This window comes from Camelus dromedarius, chromosome 2 (assembly GCF_036321535.1).
Source record: "Camelus dromedarius isolate mCamDro1 chromosome 2, mCamDro1.pat, whole genome shotgun sequence".
NCBI lineage: Eukaryota > Metazoa > Chordata > Mammalia > Artiodactyla > Camelidae > Camelus > Camelus dromedarius.
Window position 1 is genome coordinate 118980357 of NC_087437.1, and position 21401 is coordinate 119001757.

At 55.4% G+C, this 21401-nt stretch overlaps 2 protein-coding genes and 1 pseudogene across 2 annotated transcripts; 2 read left to right on the forward strand and 1 right to left on the reverse strand.

The window, feature by feature from the left end:
• The first annotated feature begins 893 nt into the window (after window positions 1-893).
• Window positions 894-1852, forward strand: LOC116155354 (keratin-associated protein 10-12-like). Its single transcript, XM_031459906.2, has one exon. It carries the CDS (start codon window positions 958-960, stop codon window positions 1588-1590), a length of 633 nt encoding a protein of 210 aa, XP_031315766.1. The 5' UTR covers window positions 894-957; the 3' UTR covers window positions 1591-1852.
• Window positions 1853-4958: 3106 nt separating this feature from the next.
• Window positions 4959-5680, reverse strand: LOC116152193 (keratin-associated protein 12-1-like; annotated as a pseudogene).
• Window positions 5681-6906: 1226 nt separating this feature from the next.
• Window positions 6907-7869, forward strand: LOC105101660 (keratin-associated protein 12-2-like). Its single transcript, XM_031446897.2, has one exon. It carries the CDS (start codon window positions 7242-7244, stop codon window positions 7587-7589), a length of 348 nt encoding a protein of 115 aa, XP_031302757.2. The 5' UTR covers window positions 6907-7241; the 3' UTR covers window positions 7590-7869.
• The last annotated feature ends 13532 nt before the right edge of the window (window positions 7870-21401 follow it).

The window sequence follows — 21401 nt, forward strand, 5'->3', positions numbered from 1 at the left end:
ATGGTTAAAACGGTAACTTTAATATTGTACATTATCACACACACACACGCCTGCTAACGATTTCTAAGAGCAAGACCCCCACTCACAGCAGCACAGGGCGTTACCGGCGCTGAAAACCTTGCTTGGTGTTACAGGTGGAACATTTATGTTTTAATCTGAGAAGCTTTAATTTTTAATGAAATCGAGTAGCTTTTTATATGCTAATTGGGGATCTGAACTGAGGATGTATTTGATGCTTTTGTATCTCGCCCTGTTTTAAAGACTCTTTGATTTTATATTGCGATATTTTCTGGCAGTTCAATATCTCCAATTTGCACATCAAAAAGATTCCTTTTGGGTTCTGACTGAAATCACATCAGTGCTGGATTGACCCAGGGGAAGTGGAGACTCTACAGCCCTGAGTTTCTTGCCCACAGCTCTCTCGGGTCCCAGTGGACATACGAGGTGTGTGTCCATTGGTCAGGTTTACTATTTTGTTCCCAACTTATCTTCTTAACTTTCTTCTTAGGTGCTTTGTAGTTTGGCTGCCACAGCTCTGGGCACCTCTCCCCGTCAGGGTGTCACACAGGCGCAGGCGGTGTTGGGGAGGGGCTGATAGTGGCCGGGAGCGTGTCTCACGCCCAGCCCCTCCATGAACATGACACTTGGCAGAAACTTGCCTCATATGTTCTCTACAAGTTTTCTGGAGCCAAAGAACAGATGGGAAAACAGATTCTTGCAAAATATTCACGTGTTGAGTGAGTAAAACCTAATTGTAGAAAACACACCAGCACTAAACAGGGTCCCGTGCGCCCAGCTCCAAACATCAACACGGAAGGGAGGGCGTGGGAGCCTCCTCCCGCTGGGGCAACGCGCACACCCGGGAGGGGTATAAAAGCTGACAGCCCCAGCACCTCACACTCACACACACACTCACACACTCACACTCACACCCTCCTCCAGCCTCACACCCCAACCATGGCTGCTTCCGCCCTGTCCACCTGCTCCAGCGACCTGAGCTACGGCAGCCGGGTCTGCCTGCCCGGTTCCTGTGACTCCTGCACCGGCTCCTCCTGGCAGGTGGACGACTGCCCAGAGAGCTGCTGTGAGCCCCGCTGCTGCGAGCCCCGCTGCCTGACCCTCCTCTGCGCCCCAGTGAGCTGTGAGCCCAGCCCCTGCTGCCAGCTGACCTGTGAGCCCAGCACCTGCCAATCAGGCTGCACCAGCTCCTGCACAGCCTTGTGCTGCCCGCAGTCTAGCTGCCAGCCCTCCTGCTGCACCTCCTCCCCCTGCCAGCAGGACTGCTGTGCGCCCCTCTGCTGCAGGCCTGTGTGCTGCAGGCCCGTGTGCTGCACACCTGTCTCCTGCAGGCCTGTGTGCTGCACGCCCGTGTGCTGCAGGCCCGTGTGCTGTGAGCCCACCCCCTGCCCCTCGTCCTGCTGCAGACCCTCCTCCTGTGTGTCCCTGCTCTGCCGCCCTGTGTGCAGACCCGCCTGCTGTGCCCCCGCCCCCTCCTGCCAGCCCAGCTGCTGCCGCCCGGCCTCCTGCGTGTCCCTGCTCTGCCACCCCAGGTGCTCCCGCTCGGCCTGCTGTGTCTCCGACTCAGCCTAGAAGTCCAGCTGCTGACTGGCTATACTGCCGGCCTCTCTCCAGCTTCTGGCTTTGACCCTGAGCCCAGCTGTCCTCTCTCAGGAGCCCCGGAGCCCCTCTGCTGGCACCAGGACCTCCCCTCTCTCGTTGGTGGACACACAGCTGCTGCCTAGAGGGGACCTGAACATGCCACCCTCAAACCCCCCAGCCGTGGGGGGACTGCCGGCCCTGGGAGCCCTCTTCTGCATGGTTGGGTTCTTATATTCCATGTGTCAAAGGTCAACTGCCATCATTAATAAAATGAGATAAATGAAAGGAAAGAATCAGTCGAGATGACGGTGTCTTTACTTTGGAGAGTTTATTTAGCACATGTTTGTAACACAAGGACAATTCTAAATGCTGAGACCCTCCAGATCAGGGTCACTGTGACACCTTTGTCATCCACGTGACTGAGATGTAGACAATGGCCACTCACAGATGCCACCCACCAAGGTACCACATGAAACAAGAGTAAACCGTGAAGCCTTCCTCCCATCTGGTGGACAGCGCAGGCAGCTCCTGGGAGTGTCCGGGAGGGCGTGGGCAAGGCCAGGACATGACATCAAATGGCTTGGCTTGGATACAGGAGACAAAAAAAAAACAGGGCTGGAGAGGAGGTTTGATTTGAATTGAATGAAGGATGAGAAAGTGCCGGGCATAGTGGGTGCTGTAAGGATTCCCTCTGCACGTCACATCCTGGGGATCACGTGACATCACAATGACATCTTTCTAGATATGTGGCTTCGCTCAGGGCGGCCTCCCCGTGGTGCACCTCCTAGACTATTTCTCAGTTCCCAAACAGCTCCCGCAGGCACCCTGGCATGGCAGTGCCTCCTTCTGCCGAGGCTGATGCCTCCTCCCGGCATCTCTGCCCCCGCCCCCGGCCCTGTGCCCAGGGTGGCCCAGCGCCCACGCTCTGCAGGGGCCTGTGTTCACACCACGGGGGCTGAGCTGGCACTTCCTAGGGCAGCCCCCCCCCCCCCCCCCGGTTTCTGGGCCAGGTTTCCCCTTCCCGGAATAGCGCAGGCATCCCACACACAGTGTTCCTGCGATCGCTGTGGTTCCGGATGGGAGTGTGGCCTGCCTCAAACTGGACTCTCCTTGGAACAAAGGAAGCCATGGCACAGCCATGTGGTGTGCAAAGGAGGGGCCAGACCAGTCTTGCAGCTTCGAGCTGCCCCTGTGATGGGCTGAACCGTGTTCCCTGAACAAGACATGCTGGAGCCCTAATCCCAATACCTCTGAACATGACCTTACTTGGAAATGGCATCTTTGCAAATCTGATCAAGTTAAAATGAGGCCTGGAAGGTGGGACCCAATCCAGAGGTCACATGACCGTGTCCTCATTATAAAAAAGGAAGCTGCAGACACAGAGCCATGCACAGAGGGAAGACGGGAGAAGATGCAGGCGGGGATCAGGGTGGTGCCTGGAGCCAAGGACACCAGAGATGCCTGCAAACATGGGGAACCAGGAGAGGGGATGGAGCGGATTCCCTGCCGCCCTTGGAAGGGACCAGCCTCCCACACCTTGGCCTCCAGACTGTGAGACCATGCGTTTGTGCGGTTGAAGCCGCCCAGTCTGGATGCTTTGCATGATAGCCCAAAGAGGATGCTGCAGCCCCTCCCCAACTCTGGCCGTTGCAGAGGGTGGAGAGGCTAAGAAGAGGGTGCCTGTGGGTCAGGGACCCAGGCCCTGGGGTGCTGAGCCCTGGAGAGCATGTCCTTGGAGAAAGCTGTCCTTGAGGGAGGGAGGTGGGGCCTTTACATCCTCTGCAGGCAAGGGAGGGGGCTCCCAGGGGGTCACCACGAGGGCAGCAGAGTCCCCTGCAGGGAGGACCACCACTGCCCCGGGCTGTGATGCCGAGAATCTGTGCTGGATGCTCGGGGAGGGGGCACAGGTGTGGGCCAAGGGGGATGCCACCCGAGAGTCCCCGCGGCCCCGGTGTGGACCCACAGGAGAGAGGGCAGGGTGGACTCAGGCCATGGGAGAGAGCCTGGAGCAGGACAGACCTGGGCAGGAAGACCATCAGCCTCCAAGTGACCGAGGAGGGAAGGTCCGGCTGGAGGGGCTCTTCCCCTGGCTGGGGGCACAGGGCAGGAAGAGCCCCGAGGGGGAGAATGGGCTCCGAGACCGGCAGCAGGGCTGGGGAGCCGGCTCCGCAGCCCCCGCGTGGCTCTCCTTCCTGCCCTTTGTGTCCCCACTTCCACCCACAACCCTGAAGGTCACCACACAGTTGAAGGATCACAGACGGAGTGTGGAAGTGGGGGGCTGTGCCACCGAGAAGCGGGCCGTCCTGTGGCTGCCGTAAAAGTGACCACGAACGTGGCTGAAGCAGCTCAAAAGTGTTGTCCCCCAGCCGTGGAGGCAGAATGGGAAGGGAGTCTCCTGGCCACAGCTGGGGTGTGAGAGGGCGGGCTCCCCCGGAGGCTCCAGGGCAGAGTGTGACCCCCGTCCTTTCAGCTTCTAGAGGCACTGCATCCTCGGCTTGTGGCCTCGAGTCTTGCTTCCCCCTCCTGGGGCCTCCCCTTCTGTGGCCATCTCCCCGCCCCCCATCAGTCCCACCTGGAGGACTCAGACCATCTCCCATCTCACGGCCCTCAATTTACTCCCGTCCGCAAAGTCGCTTTGCCGTGTAAGGGGACGTATCGCAGGTCCTGAGGGCAGGACATGGCATCCCTGGGGAACCACAGAAGTCCTCCCCGCCCCGCCAGGCTCTTTCCCACCCACGGGGAGGGGGAGGAGCCCTGCGTGTCTGCAGAGCATCCGGGTTTAATTTAGTGGTGTGAGCGCCACCTATCAATGCTGCACAGAAGGACATTTTACACAAAAGGGGTAAGTTCAGGACCTTAATGCCCTCGGTCCACCCAGAGCAGGGTGAGGACTGGTCTTGTAAGGTCAGGGTACAGAGTTGGGTCCCTTGCTGAGCGCTGGGAGTTCACCTTCGGCATGAGCTTGGTCACCCACATGGCCATCTGGTGACCTGACCTGCTCTGTAAAAGGAATTTTCTAGAATCCGGGGGAACCACCCCTGGAGGAAGCAGTTTAGGGAATGGCGGTGGTGGGGGGGGGGACACTGCTCCGCGAGCATCGCGCTCTGACGTTTACTAGACCTTCGGTGCGGGAGGCTGCCGAGCCTGGACGCCGCCCCAGCCGGTGTGGGCGCCGGGCAGGTGACCCCGCCGGGGACGAGGCCCTCGGCCTGGCCAGCTGGGATCGAGCAGCCTCGCTGCGACGCAGTCTCGTTGGGCACGGAAGGTGTGGAGAGGACGATGTCTGGGCCGCCCCCTGGGAGTTCAGAGTTGGCTGCTTCTGACCCACACACGGGCAGGGGTCCCGGCAGGGCCTGGGCTCAGCAGCAGGAAGGGACACCACAGGGGATGGGTCTGCAGACCAGGGCGGGGCAGGAGGGCGGGCAGCACCCGGAGGACTGGCGGGAGGGGGCCACACACACAGGGGCTTGCAGTTCACGGGCAGGCGTGTGGTCAGCTTGCAGCTCACAGGCACACACACGACAGGCCTGCTGCTCAGTGACACATAGCAAGTCTCCCGGCAGGGGCTGGGCACACGGCAGGCCGGCCGGCAGCCCGCAGAGCAGCTAGTGTGACACCTGGTGAGGCGCTGAGGTGGGGTCAGGACTGAGTACAGGGCTGGTCTGGAGGCTCCTCCCCTGGGTGACCTTTATGCCCAGGCCATGGCATCCTGGCCACAAGGCATGTGAGTGCCCTCCTCCTGGCTGCCTGCTGTTTTTCCTCCTCGTCCCTCTCCACAGTCTCTTCCTGGAGTTCCCGGTGGAAGTGACCCAGTTCAGGAAGCTCCTTCTCAGCGGGAGGCACCCAGTGACACAGTGGTCCTGTGACATCTGTAATTGGAGCCTGGGTTGGATAGGGAAGGGCCATCATGTGGGGACAGAAGTCTCACATCATATTCTCAGGGTCCTCCCCAGTTGTAAAGACCCTGTGTCTGTCCGCACAAGCACAGTGTCCCCCACTTTGATTTGGAAACTCAGTGATCCAGAAGGTTCTTCCACAGGGCTGGGCTCCTCACTGGGAGCTGCAGCCACACTACTGCCATGATCACAGCGACGGGGTTCCAGCTTCGAGCCGGGGCTGAGTTAAGTGTTTCACGTGGACCCCCTCGTAACTGATTGATGACCAGTCCTGCCACCGCCCGGGGGCGGCGGGAGGCCCGTGTGCACAGGCGGTCCCTCAGGGCGATTCAGAAGGAGCCCATGACGGGTGCACGGTCTCAGCGCTGAGACGGAGAAGCAGGCACTTGAAGGTGTCAGCCCCCTGGGTCCCCAGTCCTCACATTGTGCCGCGTGCGCTGGGGCCCTGGGCGTGTGCTCTGAGATTCTTGCATCTGTCGATTGGAATTTTTTTTTAAAAAGTCAAATTTGGGAATTTTGTCTGCTGTTTCTTCCCAGTTCTGTTATACTTCAGTGTCATTCTCCTCTCCTCCCCGGGCAGAAATCACTCGCACGTTAGCCTCTCTGATGTTGTCTCACAGGCCTCCCCGTCTTTCTTAGCTCCTTGTCCCCCTTCTTCAGGTTGGATGATTTCCACTGACGTGTCCTCAGGTCCACCGAGCCTTCCCTCTATCAGCCCAGGGTGGTGACGCCTGCTCCTTGGTTCCCACATTCGGAATCCTCCACCGGCCCCCGCACCCTGTCAGCCCGAGCTGTGGGATTCCCCGCTGCCCCTGGAACTGCCCGTTTCTGCAGCCTTGTCCTCACAGCCCCCTGGCTGCCTCTGCCTGGAGTGCCGCCCCGACCCCTTCTCTGGACGCAGAGCCAGCTCAGCGCCGCCTCCCCGCTGAGGCCCCCACACCACCCACCAGCTCCCCACTTCTCTCCATCTGCTGAGCCTGCCGTCCTTTCCGGGACTCAGCCCCTCTGGAATCATCTCATGCATGAATGTTTCATGCACTCATTTGCTCACTGCCCTGGAAGGCTCAGGCGGCGGGGGCATCTCCCTCGCCAGCACGTAGTGTAATTTGTTGCATGAACGAATCAGCTCTTATACTGATTACTATGAAGCAGGAGCCGGCAAACTTTCTGTAAAGGGCAGAGAGCGAGACTCTCAGGCTCTGCGGTCACGCGGCCTCCCTCAGCACAGCTCAGCGTGGCCGGGGGAGCGGCCCCGGATGCTAAGCACGCAGGCGGGCTGTGCCCACAGAGCTCCGCTCCCACACAGGCAGCAGGCCAGCGCTGTCCCACAGGCTCCCGCTTCGGCGTTTTCCTCTGCAAAAAACCCTCAAAATACAGTATTGCCTCAAAGTCTTCGCTGACATCACGAGACCTAAAGGAGTAAGAGGTTACGTCTCTGAGTCCATGCAAGGGTGTGCTGCGCACAGTGATGGCCGGAGGAACAGCACACACCCCACGTAAATTCAGACCAGAACATCCTGTTTACAGGAGGAGGAATTGGCCTCAAAGCCAAACTAACTTGTGGTGAAGAACAATACAGGAAAGCGCGTCCCAGGATAATAAGATGTTGGCAACAACCTCGAGGAAGTCAGCAGGTGAGCTTCTGCGCTGCTGGGACGCCCACGGCCCGGGTATAAAGGCCGCCCGGGCAGGGAGGCTGCAGACATCACCGCCCTCCTCCCGACGCCAGCCCAGCCCTAAGCCACCATGTGCCACACCAGCTGCTCCTCCGGCTGCCCGGCTGCCTGCTACGTGCCCAGCTCCGGCCAGGCGTCCTGCTGCACGGCCAGGCCCTGCCAGGCGTCCTGCTATGTGCCCCTGACCTGTAAGCCAGCTGTGTGCGTGCCCGTGAGCTGCAGGCCCGTGTGCCTGCCCGTGAGCTGCAAGCCCACCGTGGGTGTGGCCCCCTCCTGCCAGTCCTTTGTGCGTGTGCCCGTGAGCTACAAACAGGTCGTGTATGTGGCCCCCTCCTGCCAGTCCTCCGGGTGCTACCAGCCCCCCTGCCCCACCCTGGTCTGCAGACCCACCTCCTGTAGCACCCCCTCGTGCCTTTGACCGTGAGCCTCCTCCCAGCTGCCCCCTGTGCAGATGAGTTCATACCTGTGCCCCTCCCAGAACGAGTCCTCCATGGGCCTCCAGGTTCTGCACGTGGCAGATGAAAAACGCATGATGAACCAACCCTCTGAACTCTGGGGCGAGAACGTGGCAGGATGATCTGGATCCTTCTATGAATCTGCGCATCCCCTCTGGAAGCCCTGGTTCCCAGGGTCCCTCTCTGTCTCCGGCAGGAAGCCACACCCCATGTGTGACAAATAAATCATGCTTTCTCAATGCAGTGTGTCCCTCCATTTTTTTTAATTCTTATTGAAGTATTATCAATTTAAAATGTTAATTTCAGATAAACAGCAAAGCGATTCAGTGATACATACACATACTTTTTTTTCCTGTTTCTTTTCCATTACAACTTACTACAAGAAATTGAATAGAGCTCCTTGTGCTGCACAGTAGGTCCTTGTTGTTTATCTATTTTATATATGGTAATGTATATCTATTAATCCCAAACTTCTGATCTATCCCTGCCCCTCCTTTTCCCCTCTAGTAACCACAGTTTTTTTCTTTGTCTATGAATTTATGTCTGGTTTATAAATAAATTTGTACCTTTTTTTTAGATTCCACATATAAGGGACATCATATGACATTTGTCTTTCTCTGTCTGACTTACTTCACTTAGTATGATCATCCTCACTTTCTATCATCACATACTTTGAAGTTTCTCCTTGGAGGTATGAACAAAGCACAGCGCAGAGGCCCCTCGCAGAGCCTCCTCCTGGCGGCCCAGCTGGGGTGGGGGGCCTTGGTGAGTGGAGGGTCAGGAAGGTGTGCCCCCATGTCCACCCCTCGAGGCTCATGCCGTGGGTGGGGGAGGACTTCCCTCCCTCTGAGTGGCGGACGGGAAACAGGCCTGGGTCCCACCTGGTCCCTAAAGGATGACTACACAGGGAGGGCCAGAAACACCCACACAAACCCACCACACTTACAAAGGGGAGGCTGGATGTCCCAGGAGAAGAGGCAGGAAGTCTGAGAAAGCCTCACCCTCCAATCCCCGAGCACACAGGGCCTGCCAAGGCTGGCCCTGGACCAGGACCAGAGAGCCCTCCTGGCTCCCGACTCCAGCCCGGCCAGCGCAGCTGCCTGAACTGTGTCAGTCTCCACCGGGGAAAGGCAGATACGTGTAGAGGTCCCTTCTGTGTGCCAGGCAAGCAGGGCCAGCTGAAAACATAGGGCAGAGCAAAACATTGTGTCCCCCAGCCCTTGTCCTAAGCACAAGACACTGGCATCCCCACTGGAATCTGAAGTTGCTGGTACCCTGAAAGTCCCAAACTGAGGCCAACACCTGAGCAGGTTGATTCAAACCTCCCTCCAACACATTGATGCCTTACAGAAGAGACACGGCCATTCCCAGAAGGAAACACTTTATGTCCATTGAAATGAACACATGATATCTGAGATTCAACAAGGAAGACATACAAAAAAGCGGGGGGGGGGGCGGGTGGTAATAAATCCACTGTCAAGAGACAAAGCAATCAACACAACTAGACTCCAAGTGACCCAGAGGTTGGAGCTGTCAGGTTGGAATTTTAAAATAACTATGAGTAGTGAAATAAGTCAGACAGAAAGACAAATACTGTATAATCTCACTTATACATACAGTCTAAGAAGAAAACAAATGCATAGATACAGTGAACAGACTGGTGGTTGTCAGAGGTAGGGGGAGGGGATAGGCAAAGGGAATCAAAAGGTACAAATATCCAGTTATAAAATAAATATGTCCTGGGGATGTGATGCACAGCACAGTGACTGTAAGAGGAAAAAATCTATTTTTATTTATTTATTTTTATTTAAAGAAATAAAAGAGCATTATGAGAACAAAGTGAAAGTCTATTAAAATAAAAGAAAGAAACAGACATCAGGAGAAACAAATAAAACTTCTACAAATAAAAAAGTCAAGTATTGGAAATTAAAAACTCAGTGGATACGTCAAACAGAATATTAGACACAGCTGAAGACAGAATTAGAAAAATTAGAAGGCAGGTGTTTGATGTCAGCTGTCATCCCTTTCCAGGAATTGCCTGAGACAGCTGTCTTCACCAAGGTCAGGCCCCCTTCCCAGGGGACTCACATGTAATCACTGATCCAGGGCAATAAAGGCCTGGTCTGGGGCCCCAACTCAGGGCAGCTCTAACAGACACTCCCAGCTTGAGATCTCTCTCTGAGGTCACTGAATTCATCACAGCCCAGCTCTGCCTGAGTTCAATCCTGCTCCCTTCCACTCCACAGATGTTGATCCCAAGAGAGCTCCCTAATAAACCTAATATCTCAGCACCTCCGTCTGCAGCAAAGGACCTTGAAGCAATGACAGCCCGTTAGCAGTGAGTGCCCCAGGACCCCAGCTGTGGTTGCTAAATCTCATTTCCCACTGAAAAGGGCCAGATGATCCCTGGAGGGATGGCAGGCTTCTGGGGCAAGAGATAAGCACAATGAGTCTGAGCCATCTTGAGCTCCGAAGCAAAGAAGCTATCAAAGACTGCTGAGACGGTGTCAAAAGGACACAGGAGTCAGCCTGCAGGGGCTTCCACTGGCGCCCACCAAAGGGGTCATTCCATTCTCCAAACGAGGTACTACAGAAGTTACTAAGACGGTTATTCTGAAAACTAATAAAAAGGACAGAATAAATCAGGTATCTGGTCTTTCCTATAAAAAGAGCATTTTAGTGTAAACAAATAGGCATTGAAGGAAAGTGCTTCTTTTTTTCTTATCTTTAATACATACACATTTGTATTGAAGTATAGTCAGTTTACAATGTTGTGGCAATTTCTGGTGTACAACATAATGCTTCAGTCATACGTGAACATACATACATTTGTTTTCATATTCTTTTTCACCATAAGTTACTACAAGATATTGAATATATTTCCCTGTGCTATACTGTATGAACTTGTTGTTTATCTATTTTATGTACATATTAATTAGTATTTTTTTAATTAAAAAAATTTGGGGGGTAGGTAATTAGGTATATGTATTTTTTTAATTTAACGGAGGTACTAGGGGTTGAACCCAGGACCTCGTGCATGCTAGCCATGCATTTTACCACTGAGCTACACCCTCCCCCAAAATGCTTCTTTATAGAACTCCAGCTTCTAAATGTAGAGGAAATGGGCGACAGTTGCATCTTGCAAAGCCCAGTGACATAATGGATCTAAACCCAGATTTTCAGTGGCTGCTGAAACTGAGAAGGTTGACAGCAGTTGCCCCAGGGGTCGACCTCAACAGCCATCCCCCAAACCAAGGCACCCAGACACCACTGGCCTCTCCATGTGACAGGCGCTCTTGGAAGAACAAAGCTCCTGGGAAGCATCCTCGCCGAAGGAGCTGAACCTGCATTTCAGCCCATCCGTAGATCTTCTCCCGTTTTACAGGAAATACAGGAGATGGAGGAATTTTTTTAAAGAACATCTGAAGACTCAAACAACCTGATCCAAAATGCCGAAAAATCTCCTGGACAAATCCCTGGATTTCTTTAACAAGTAGACGCTGTAAGAATTACTGTAAATCAGAAGGGGCTTCAGAGAAGCATCAGCAGTGTGCTTTATTGGAGCCTCGTTTGAACAAGTAACACATCAAGGCCTTCTTCCCTCGTCCACAGGAATAGAGCTACCCCGCCCTTCTTAACGCCCGAGCAGCAGCTCCTCGCACAGACATGGTGCAATGGCACCTTTCCGCTGTTAACAGTCTTCATCTAGGCTCCTTTTTGCTGTTGTTGCCATTGTGAATGAAAAATATTGCAGCCACATCAGTAAACAAAGGGCGCTGTGGCCATCAAGTCATCAGCCACTACTGCCGTCCCCAGTGGTGAGCAGGAGGGGACTCAGGCTGGAGACAGGCAGGCAGCCCGGCCTCTGCAGCCGCCCCTAGCGGCGTCCCCTGAGGGGCTCAGGATGGGAGAGAACGGGCCACTGGCCCCAGACAGCCAGGTGCACATCGAAGGAGTGGTCTCAGTGAGCCCAGACTTTTGCATCTTCCCACACACAGAAAAGCCCTAAACTCCTTAACTTAAGATGCCTGGTTTTCTTTAATTGACACTAATTTCTTGATGTTCTGACTACCTGGTTTTTGTGGCAAAACGCCTGTATATCCTGGTTCCTCCTCTGCCTCTTCGGAGCCAGCCGTCAGAGCGACCTGAGAGCCTTGTCTGGGCTCAAGTCCTCAGAAATGTCCGCCAAATAAAGCATAACTCTCAACTTTTATGCTGTGCCTTTTTTTTTTTTTCAGTCAACACTATTACAAGCAATGCGACGGTAAACACCCTTTACATGTGTCCTTGTGCAAGCATTCCTGCTGGGCTGGTTCCTAGGAGAAAATGTCCACCTTTTAAGCAAGAGAACACAGCGGGAAAGGCTCCCGCCCAGGGCTGCACTCAGTGTCTACACAGCAGGGCCGGGATGGAGTCCAGAGTCTGCTGTGTCCGGCCCCAGGAAAACTGATCACATCGTCCATCTCCCGCACCACCTTCTGCCCCGCGGAGTCTAGACGGCGCAGGGGACTGAATGTAAACGTCTCCTCGTGCACAGGCTGCGGCAGCATCCCACCCGGCTGGCGGCGCTGCAAGGGCCTGACACCTGTGGCCAGTGAATCTGGGGGTCCCGAGCCTCCCCGTGGCTGAGCGATATTTCTCAGCTGGAACCCGGGAAACGGATGGAGCACGGAGCCGCCCACACTCGGAGAGCGTCCCCGGGTCGGGGCGGAGGATGAGACAGCGGGCGCGGCAGAATTCCTCCGGGCATTAGGCTTGGTAGCGCACATCAGCCGCACCCAGGGGCTTCGCGGTCCCGTTCCACTGTATCGAGGACTCTGGAGAAGGCAGGACAAGGATGCCTCTTGAGTAGGTGGCCCCGAGAGAGGCTCCCTTGTCTTGTCCCCTTCCAGGGGGCAGTGGGGCCGACCTGGAATAGGAAGGCTTGTTTTCTGGTATCTCCCCCAACCTGTTTTGTCCACCTCCGCGAAGGAGGTGTTGCTTAGCAACCGGAGAGAGGCAATGACGTCCTTGGACTATTCGATTCCACTCCTGTGACACTTAACTCTGGTTGATTATTAGCACACGGACTGGGGAGGTGACAACCTGCCTTAAAGGAAAACGAGTGCTACAAAGTCACCAAGGGGCAGAAAAGGGACTTCTAGTGTGGCTTTGGGAAGGGGTCTGCCTGGCACAAAATTTTTCAGTTCTCTAAAAGAATCTTTCTTCCTAAACCTGCAAGATTCCTTGGGCAAGAGGACAATAGGTGTTAAGAAAGCTCTTTGAAATATGAGCCGCTCCATTTACTGTCTAATCTGCAAAGCTGCCATGCAAATGTGATCTCTGCTGGCCGGGCTCCCTGACATTTGTAGCTTTTCTGCTTTGTAAGTATATTAAGCAACCGGAAAATAATATTGTGGAGGTAACTAGGGTATACCATTAATGGGCCTTCTGTGTCTTTTTCTATAAGAATGTGTTAATAATTTACATTTTAACTAAGAGTTACTGTTGACGCGGTGGTAGAAAGACTTTTCAAAGAGCCGTTTCTATCACCAGGTAAATAATCCTAGATAAGCCTTTGCTTTCCCTGAGACTCAGGTGTCTTGGAAACTTTAAGGTATGCCCTTGGGAAAGTTAGTTTGGCTGCTGTCCTCCCATGGTAAATTGGCAGACAAAAAAAAAAGGAAAGAAAGAGAGAAAGAGAAAGAAAGAAAGAGAGAAAGAGAGAAAGAAAGAAAGAGAGAGAGAAAGAGAGAGAGAAAGAGAGAAAGAAAGAGAGAAAGAAAGAGAGAAAGAAAGAAAGAGAGAAAGAAAGAAAGAAAGAAAGAAAGAAAGAAAGAAAGAAAGAAAGAAAGAAAAAAAAGAAAAGAAAAGAAAAGAAAAGAAAAGAGAAGAGAGAGAGAAAAGCCACCCAAAGGTTCACGCAGAGGAAATGTCAGGCACTTTCCCAAACTCACAGTTCTAGGCATGTGGGTGAAGAATGCTGCCCGCCATCTCAATAAACAAAGGATGTTGTGGCCGTCAAGCCATCAGCCACTGTAGCCACTCCTGACTGTGCACCCAGAGGGGACTCAGGATGGAGAAAAGCAGGACGCTGGCCCTAGAGAGCTGAGGTGCAGATCAAAGGAGTGATTTCAGTGGCCCAGACTCTTGCATCTTCTCATACATAGGAAAGCCCTAAATTCCTTAACTTGAGATGTCTGGTTTTTCTTAATTAACGGTAATCTTTTGATGTTTCAACTAGGTGGTATTTGTTGCAAAAAGCCCCTATATATCCTGGCTCCTCCCTAATCTCTTTGGAGCAGTCCCTCCGAGCATTCTGAGAGCCTGTCTTCCTGGTTTAAGTCCTCAGTCCTCGAATAAAACATAATTCTCAACTTCTAGGCTGTGAGTTTTATTTCAGTTAACAATTCCCATCAACACGACCTCCTTCAGGGCTTTTTGGCACCAAGCGTGATCCCTTTGCTCCTGCTTATTGAACCAGAGCAAGAAAAACAGAGAAGAATCTGACTTCTAACAGGGTCATCATTCACCTGCAATGTGCAGACCCCCAGACAGAAAGACAGGCCCGCAGACGGAAAAAAGATGCACCGATCTGGGCTTGTGGGCAGGCACTGCCTTCACAGTGGTGTCAGTTCCTGGAAGAGACGAGGTTCTGGCAAAAAAAGGGGTCAGGCCCCTGCAGGACGGGCCACGCAGATGCCAAGGCCTTTGTCCCCGTCTCTGTGCAGCTGTTTGTCTTGCATTTGTGACTCATCCTGCCTGTGTGCAAAAGAGCCCAGGGAGAGGTGAATGTCACAGCCCCAGAGACGCCCCACACTGAGGGGACCGCTGGAGGGTTGTCACAGCAGCTGGCTTGTTCTTCAGTGTTCGGTCACCTGCAAACCCAGGCTGTGGGTCACTTTGCCAAGAGTCAACCCTGGCAGTTTTCCAGAATGTTCAAATGGAACCAGCAGCCCGAGGACATACCTCTGCCCCCCTCCTCAGCACCAAAAACCTGCGACCGAGGTCAGGACAACTTAACCTCGGCGCTCGGCTTTTCCCCAACAAGAGCATTCTTCATTAAAGTCAGCAGGCCACTGTCCTTGGCCTCCGTCATATTGTGCCCACTGCTTCCTCCTCCTCCAGGAAGCCTGCTTAGAGTAAACCACTCAACTCTGAGAAAGGATGAGTAAGACTGAGCAGCCAGAAGACTGAGCCTGTGCAGCCAGAGGGTCTGGGTCAGCACCAAGCTTTGTCCCTCAAAGGGGAAAGTCACTCACCTTCTCCAAGTCTCCACGTTGTAGGGCGGGACATCCTGAAGTTGGAGGTGATTAACATACAGCCCTGAGCAAAGGCTGACACAAAATTAGCAGTTGGTGCGTGTCCGTCAGTGCTGCTGCTTCCGGCCAGCCCGCCCTGATGGGCTGGGCTGCACTGTGCAGGCGCCAAGACGGCCCCCAACAGCGATCCTGCCTCTTGGCATTCACCTCCTGTGTGATCCCCTCCCCTGTCGTGGGGGCTGGACCTAGTGACTTGCTTCTAAGGGACAGAAAGTAGCAAGCATGATGGAACGTTTTAAGACTGACTCCCGTCCTGTGGGACTCTTTGCCTACTGTGCTCCCACCTTGCCCCCTCCAATGACGCTGCAGCGGCATCAGGGAGGCCCTGGTCCACGTGGCAAGGAATAGGGCAGCTTCTGTCCAACAGCCAGTGAAGCCCTGAGGCTGACAGCCAGCCCGAGAGGAGCCAGGTCCTGCCCACAAGTGCTGAGAGAGTGCCCAGGCAGATCCACCCTAGTGGAACTTCAGATGGCTGGGGCCCCAAATGGGCACCCGGACTGCAAGCCTGGGGGAGGCTCCAAAGAAGAGGGGTTGCCCACACTGTGCCTGGACCCCCCCCTCCCCCGGGGAACCTGTGAGATGACAGGTGTTCTGAGCCACTGTGCCCCGGGCTGACTTGTTAGGCAGCCATAGCTGATGCATACAGAGCCACACCTGCCCTGGGCCTGCAGAGTGTATGTGCCACTAGCAGAAACGCTCTTCCCCAACTCAGCACGTGTCTATCAATACCTGCAGAGCACTGGCGCTGGTCCCGCTCTTTAGAGATGGTAAGTCCCCCAGGGTCTGTGGAAGGGGCGCTAGGACCACAGAGAGCTGCTCCAGGGGCAGACATTCACAAACAAATGGAGCTGAGGATGGAGACAGTGGACAGCAGGACAGCCAGCAGGGCTGGGCCTCTTGTCCCTGAAATACTCCAGGACCTGTCCCTAGGTGGCCCCTGCACCAAGACCCTCCAAGTGCTCCCCCTGGAGGCAAGTAAGCCCTGGCCTCTGGGGGCCCTGGGGCTCTGCTCCTGCACCCCGGCCAGTGTCCGTCCACCCGATCAGTGCCCGGGGCCATGCAGGTGTAGGGGGCGAACCCTGTTTCTCCCTCTCAGGTCTCTGGCTGGCCTGCGAATGAAATAAGATGAACTGACAGGAGAAGCACATACACTTTTATTCAATGTAGTTTTCACCAGGCACAGGACCCTCACAAGGAAACGAAGGCCCCGAGAAGCAGCAACACCTACATGCGTTTATACCGGAAAGTAACTAAATACACGGTGGTGGGGAGGAGCGTGAGCGCCGTTCGAACGAGGCCTGTGCAGAGCCCCCCGTCCTCCTGGTGCTGGGAGGGCCGCCCTCACAGGGGACCTCTACCTCCCACTTTGAGGAGGAGAGGGAGACTCAGAGCGCCCTTCCTGCACCTGCTGCCGGCGAGTGCCTTCAGCGGAAAGTGATCCTTACATCAACGGGGCAGTTCTGGGGGCCTGTTCTGCCCCTTTCACAGTGGAAAGACATTACAAAACCCCTCCTGGCTAACACAGAGGCCACCCCGGTGCTGGACAAGAGGGCATCTGGAGTATGGAAGGGCCAGGCTACCTTCCCCCAGCTCCACCCACAGTCCTGCCGACGCTTGTGCCAAGCAGGTGAAGACGGCTTTCCCAAGTGAGTGTCCAGGCCGGGGGCTGATGGAGAAGGGGTGTGGTCTCCCGAGCGGTCACGCCCAGCTTGGTCACACACCGACCGCCCAGTCACCGGCCTGGCATCTGATTGTTAGCTGGTCTGACGCCGGCCAAGCCCTCAGGAGACTGCACAGAATAGCTGAATGTTTGAAGAAAAAGAAAAACAAATCAACCACCAATTACTCACAAAGATGTCTTGGAAAAGTCCCTTGACTTCGCCAGGCGAGTTCCTGCAGCTCTAAAATGAAGAGGGTTAACCCGAGTCATTCCTCAAATTTCTCCACCGGCCCACACGCCCCTAACGCTGGGAACATCCTACACGCATCCTGGGCACCTTTGGCCCAGGGGTGCCTCCTCGAAGTTCAAAACGTCTTCTGAGACTTCTATCTTCAAAGGCTGCAAAATATTGTCATCCTATTACATAGACCATCCATGTTTGTTTTGAAAAATGAAAATAAATCCTTAGCCCTATGAAGCTGCCCCTCTGAGATGTCCGGTACGGCCACGTGGTGGTGGAGTAGCCCCCTCGCCAGCCCCAGCCTCTGCCCCAAGGCAGTCCCAGCTCCGCTGTCCCTCCCACAGGGAAGCGAGGGGAGTGGGGGGCTCAAGGACTCACCAAACCTCCCATCGCCACCCCATGCCAAGCTGAGGGGTCAAGAGGATAACTCCCTGGGTTTGAGTCCCAAGTCTGTCACTACTGGCTGTGTGACCTTGGGCAAGTCACGCAACCTCTCTGTGCCTCCCTTTGCCAGCAGAGAAAGTGGAGATGATGATAACCACTGGCAGGGCTGTTGTGAAGGCTAGACCAGCGGTTCTGTAACGCTCTCAAACAATGCCCAGCACACTGAAAGGGCTTCATGTGAAGAGTCAGCTCCCTTCACCTCCAGAACCTCCTTCCTGCCCTCACCTCTTGTCACCATCACTGCTGCCTTCAAACTCATGGACATTTCTCTTCCGTTTTATTTTACCTTTCCCCAGCTTTCTTCTCCCCTTATCCTCTCTCTCCCTTTTTTTATTCTACTTGTGAAGAATGACCTTATTTGGAAATAGGATCCACGCAGGTATAATTAAGTTGAGATGCTGTCAGGCTGGATAGGGCCGGCACTAACCCAATGACTGGTGCCCCTGTGGGAAACGGGAGACACACAGATGCAGAGAAGCAGTGAGGAAGCCACAGCCAAGGATGCTGGCAGCCCCCAGCATCTGGAAGAGGCAGGAAGGATCCGCCCGGAGCCCTCAGAGGGAGCACGGCCCTGCTGACGCCTTGACTTTGGATTCCGGCCGCCAGATTGTGAGAGTAGGTTTCTGCTGACTAAGCCCCCGGATTGTGGAGCTTTGTCACAGCAGTCCCAGGGGAGCAGTGCTGGTCCTCACAACTGCCCGTCGCACAGTACCTGCCTGGCCCCCGAGGGACACAGATGAGCCCGTGAGCCAGGACCACCCACAGCCTCGGGCAAGCCTCACTGCAGGGCACCTGCACCTCACAACCCCCCCCCCCCGAGACGTGCATTTGACAGAGGCATCGGAACACAGCAAGATCAGCAGGAGAGCTCAGAGATGAAGTCAGGGGACGGAGCCCCTGCAGAGAGCCGCCTGCTCCCCGAGAGGATGAGCAGATGGGCTGGAGGCAGTGGGAATCCAGCCCTCCGTGCACGTGCCTGGGGCACGGTGAGCTCACTGTTTGGTTGTATCCAGTATGCAGTATCCAAGGACGCTGGGGCCACCCTGCCCTTTGGGCAGGGAGGGTGGGGCAGAGCACTCCCGGATGGAGATGCTGCCGTCTCCTTCCCAGGACAGTGCGGAGACCTTTCCTGGGCACGTGAATACTTCTACTGGACAAAGTGAAGAGGGTAGGGAGTGCAGACTGCCATGCTGGGCAGGGGCACATGGAGCTTGGGACCCTGGGGGTGCCACTGCGGGGGTCCTGTGCGGCCATCTGGGTCACAGCCCGAGAGGCCGGCCTGGGCCAGAGGCTTGTCCTAGAGGAACCGGGAGGTCCTCATCAGGTGGAAGGGCCAGAGCCATCTTGGAGACCAGCTGTCCCCCAGCGGGTGTTAAATTAATTCAACAAAGAGGCCATTAGACGGATAAGACTCTAAGGCTGTGGCAGCTATGGAAGCAAACCCAGATCCAAGCCTGCAAACGCCTCAGGGTTCTGAAGTCTAACCTGAAGGACAGCCTGAAGGTCCCAGGGCAACCTAGGCTTCAGCTGCCGCCATCCATCACGTCCTGTCCGCCTCTCCATTTTACGTAAATCTTTTCGGCCTCTGCCTGCAAGCACTCCACCTCCTGCTGGTTTGGCATTGCCCCATTCTAGTTGATTTTCGCTCACATGAACTCTTAAAATGTTCACTATGCCTCGGTTTACCTTTTCACAGGGAGAGAGGCCGTGTTCATCGGCTGGAGCAGACACTCACCGCTGCCCTGGGGTGGAAGCAGGTCGTGCCAAGCACCTGGAAGGGATGGCCAGGGTCTCTCATCCAATATGCAAATGAGGATGATGGAGCCAAGAATAACCGAAGTCGCAGCATCATTAGTTGAGATCAGGCCCCGGGCTAGGACACTGGGTTGTTTAAACCTCCTACTGGCCCACTTTCCAGATGGGGTGACTGACCAGCGCAAGGCGGAGGACCTTCCCACATTCCCAAGGCTGCAGAGGCACCAAGTGGAAACCTGCCATGAGGTTGGTGGTGTGGCCTCCCGCTGCCCCAGCTTACCAGTACCCCCTCGAGCTGGGACTAATTCCCTCCCCAGGGAAGGACCTCCAACCCACGAGGTCCTAATGCCCTTTCCTGGGGAGGAGCCGCTCTCCAGGCCGTGGTCAGGCCCAGCTGTCCCGCTGGGATGAGAGGGCAGAGACCAGTCCCCTGGGCTGTGTGTGACCTGGGCACAGAGCCTGGAACTCTGGCCTGCTGGCTTTGGGGAGGAGCCCAAGGAAGCTGGAAGCCCCAGGCACACGCGGTGCTGGCAGGGGTTAAAGTGGCAGCTGAGTTTCTAAGCGTGTTCAAGCCTGACAGGAGATACCGGAGAAGACACCACTAGCTCGGGGCGTTACTCCCCGGGTGCTTTTGATTCGAGAGTTCTCGCTGTCTCAAGTTAAGGAAGTTTGGGGCTCTACATTCTTGAGGTTTCACAACTCTTCCCCCAGGGGCGGTGGCTGGGTTCTCACCACTCCCTGTTCCCTGGGGAAAGTTTCTTGTTTTTGCACAAAGCTCCAGATGTCCTGAGGGGGCGAAGCTGATGTGTGCTTGCCTCGCTGTGTGCGGTCTGTGGGTTTAACTGTGCCCCCCCAAAAGCAATGTCCAAGTCCTGCCCGCTCCCACCCCGTGCCTGTGGGTGTGATCTTATATGGAAATAGGGTCTTTGCAGATGTAACCGAGGTGAGATGAGGTCAGACCGGAGTGGGGAGAGGGGTGGTTCCTGAGTCTGGTGTCCTAGGAGAAGAGAGACGCAGACACGGACAAGCCACACTTGTGGACAGGAACCGTGCGGCCACAGCCCAGGGCTGTCAGCATGCCAGCTGCTGGGACAAAGGCCAGGAAGCACTCTTCTCTGAGCCTTTGGAGCGAGCATGGCCCTGCCTCTCCACTTATCCCCAGCCAGCGCTGACTGTGATCCTGACCGTGGTCACTGAGTAGCCTGGCCCAGACCCCACCTCCTGCCACTCTCTCAAGGGAAGCCCTGTCCAGTCAGAATGATGCCACCTTGCAATCCGTGCCCACCCACCCCCTTTAGTCTGCTCTCAAAGCCTGGAAACCTCCATTTATTTATATGTTGCCTCCTCCAAGCAGCCTTCTGGGAAGCCCCTTTGTTGTGGAAGGAGCCCGCCCTCATGCTAGCATGTCCCACACTGTCGCATCAATCATCGTTCATGCATATGTGTTCTCCCCTGGACGGCAGCCTCTCTGCGGGTAGGAACTGTGGTCATGCACCTGGAGCCCCTGGTTAGCACGGGGGCTGGTTCTGGTGGGGGCACACTGAAGGTCAGGCGAGCAGACTGAAGACTCAGCGAGGAGTGATTCAACAAGGGCGAGGGGTTAATTCACTTCCATCGTCCCTGCGTCTTCCCACTGTCCCCACCGTTTGTCCCCGAGGCAGCATCTTCTTGGCCCCAGAGCTCCTGTGCCGTGGTTAGTGATGGGGAGTGAGATGACAATGACTAAACACATACATTTATTCAGGTTCTGACACAGAGGCCGGAGGAAAGCAGGCTGGCACCAAAGACTGAACCAAAAAGGGCAAGCAGGGATGCAGGTGGGCCAGAATCGCCGGCGGGGCTGTGCATGCAGGTCTGGGCGGCAGGGTGGGAGGGACGCAGGAAGGGGATGTGGGAGTAGGGGGCGGAGCCAACCAGGCCAGGGGGACTCCGGGCGGGTGTCCTTCCACGCTCCTCCGCTGGGGGCGCAGTCTGGGGAGCACCCGATGGCCTGGGAAGCGCCCCCGACCCCTGCCCCACCTCCCCGGTCCCGCCCTACAGGCAGTTTTCAGCTCTGTCAACACACAGCGTCTCCAGAATCCAGTGTCACCGTCCAGCTACTCTAAGCTGCCCACTCGGGCTTGTTATCTGAGAAAGCTTGATACGGTTTCCATCCTAATTACCGCACTAGCCGCACAGGGACTGCAAACACCTGCAAAGTTCCCAAGTGTCCCAGGCAGCTTCTTGGGCGCCCGGGGAGCTGAGCGAGGACACGGCCCCCTTACCTGCCTTAAGGGTTCCTGGGAGATGGGCCTGTGTTTCCAGCCCTCACAGTCGCTGAGGCTTCTCCCTCCAGTCCCCTATCCTAGCCCCACTCACCAGCCGGCTACAAATT

What these genes read in the sequence shown, in the direction of transcription:
- LOC116155354 (XM_031459906.2), top strand. Translation starts at nt 958, where the DNA reads ATGGCTGCTTCCGCCCTGTCCACCTGCTCCAGCGACCTGAGCTACGGC.
- LOC105101660 (XM_031446897.2), top strand. Translation starts at nt 7,242, where the DNA reads ATGTGCCACACCAGCTGCTCCTCCGGCTGCCCGGCTGCCTGCTACGTG.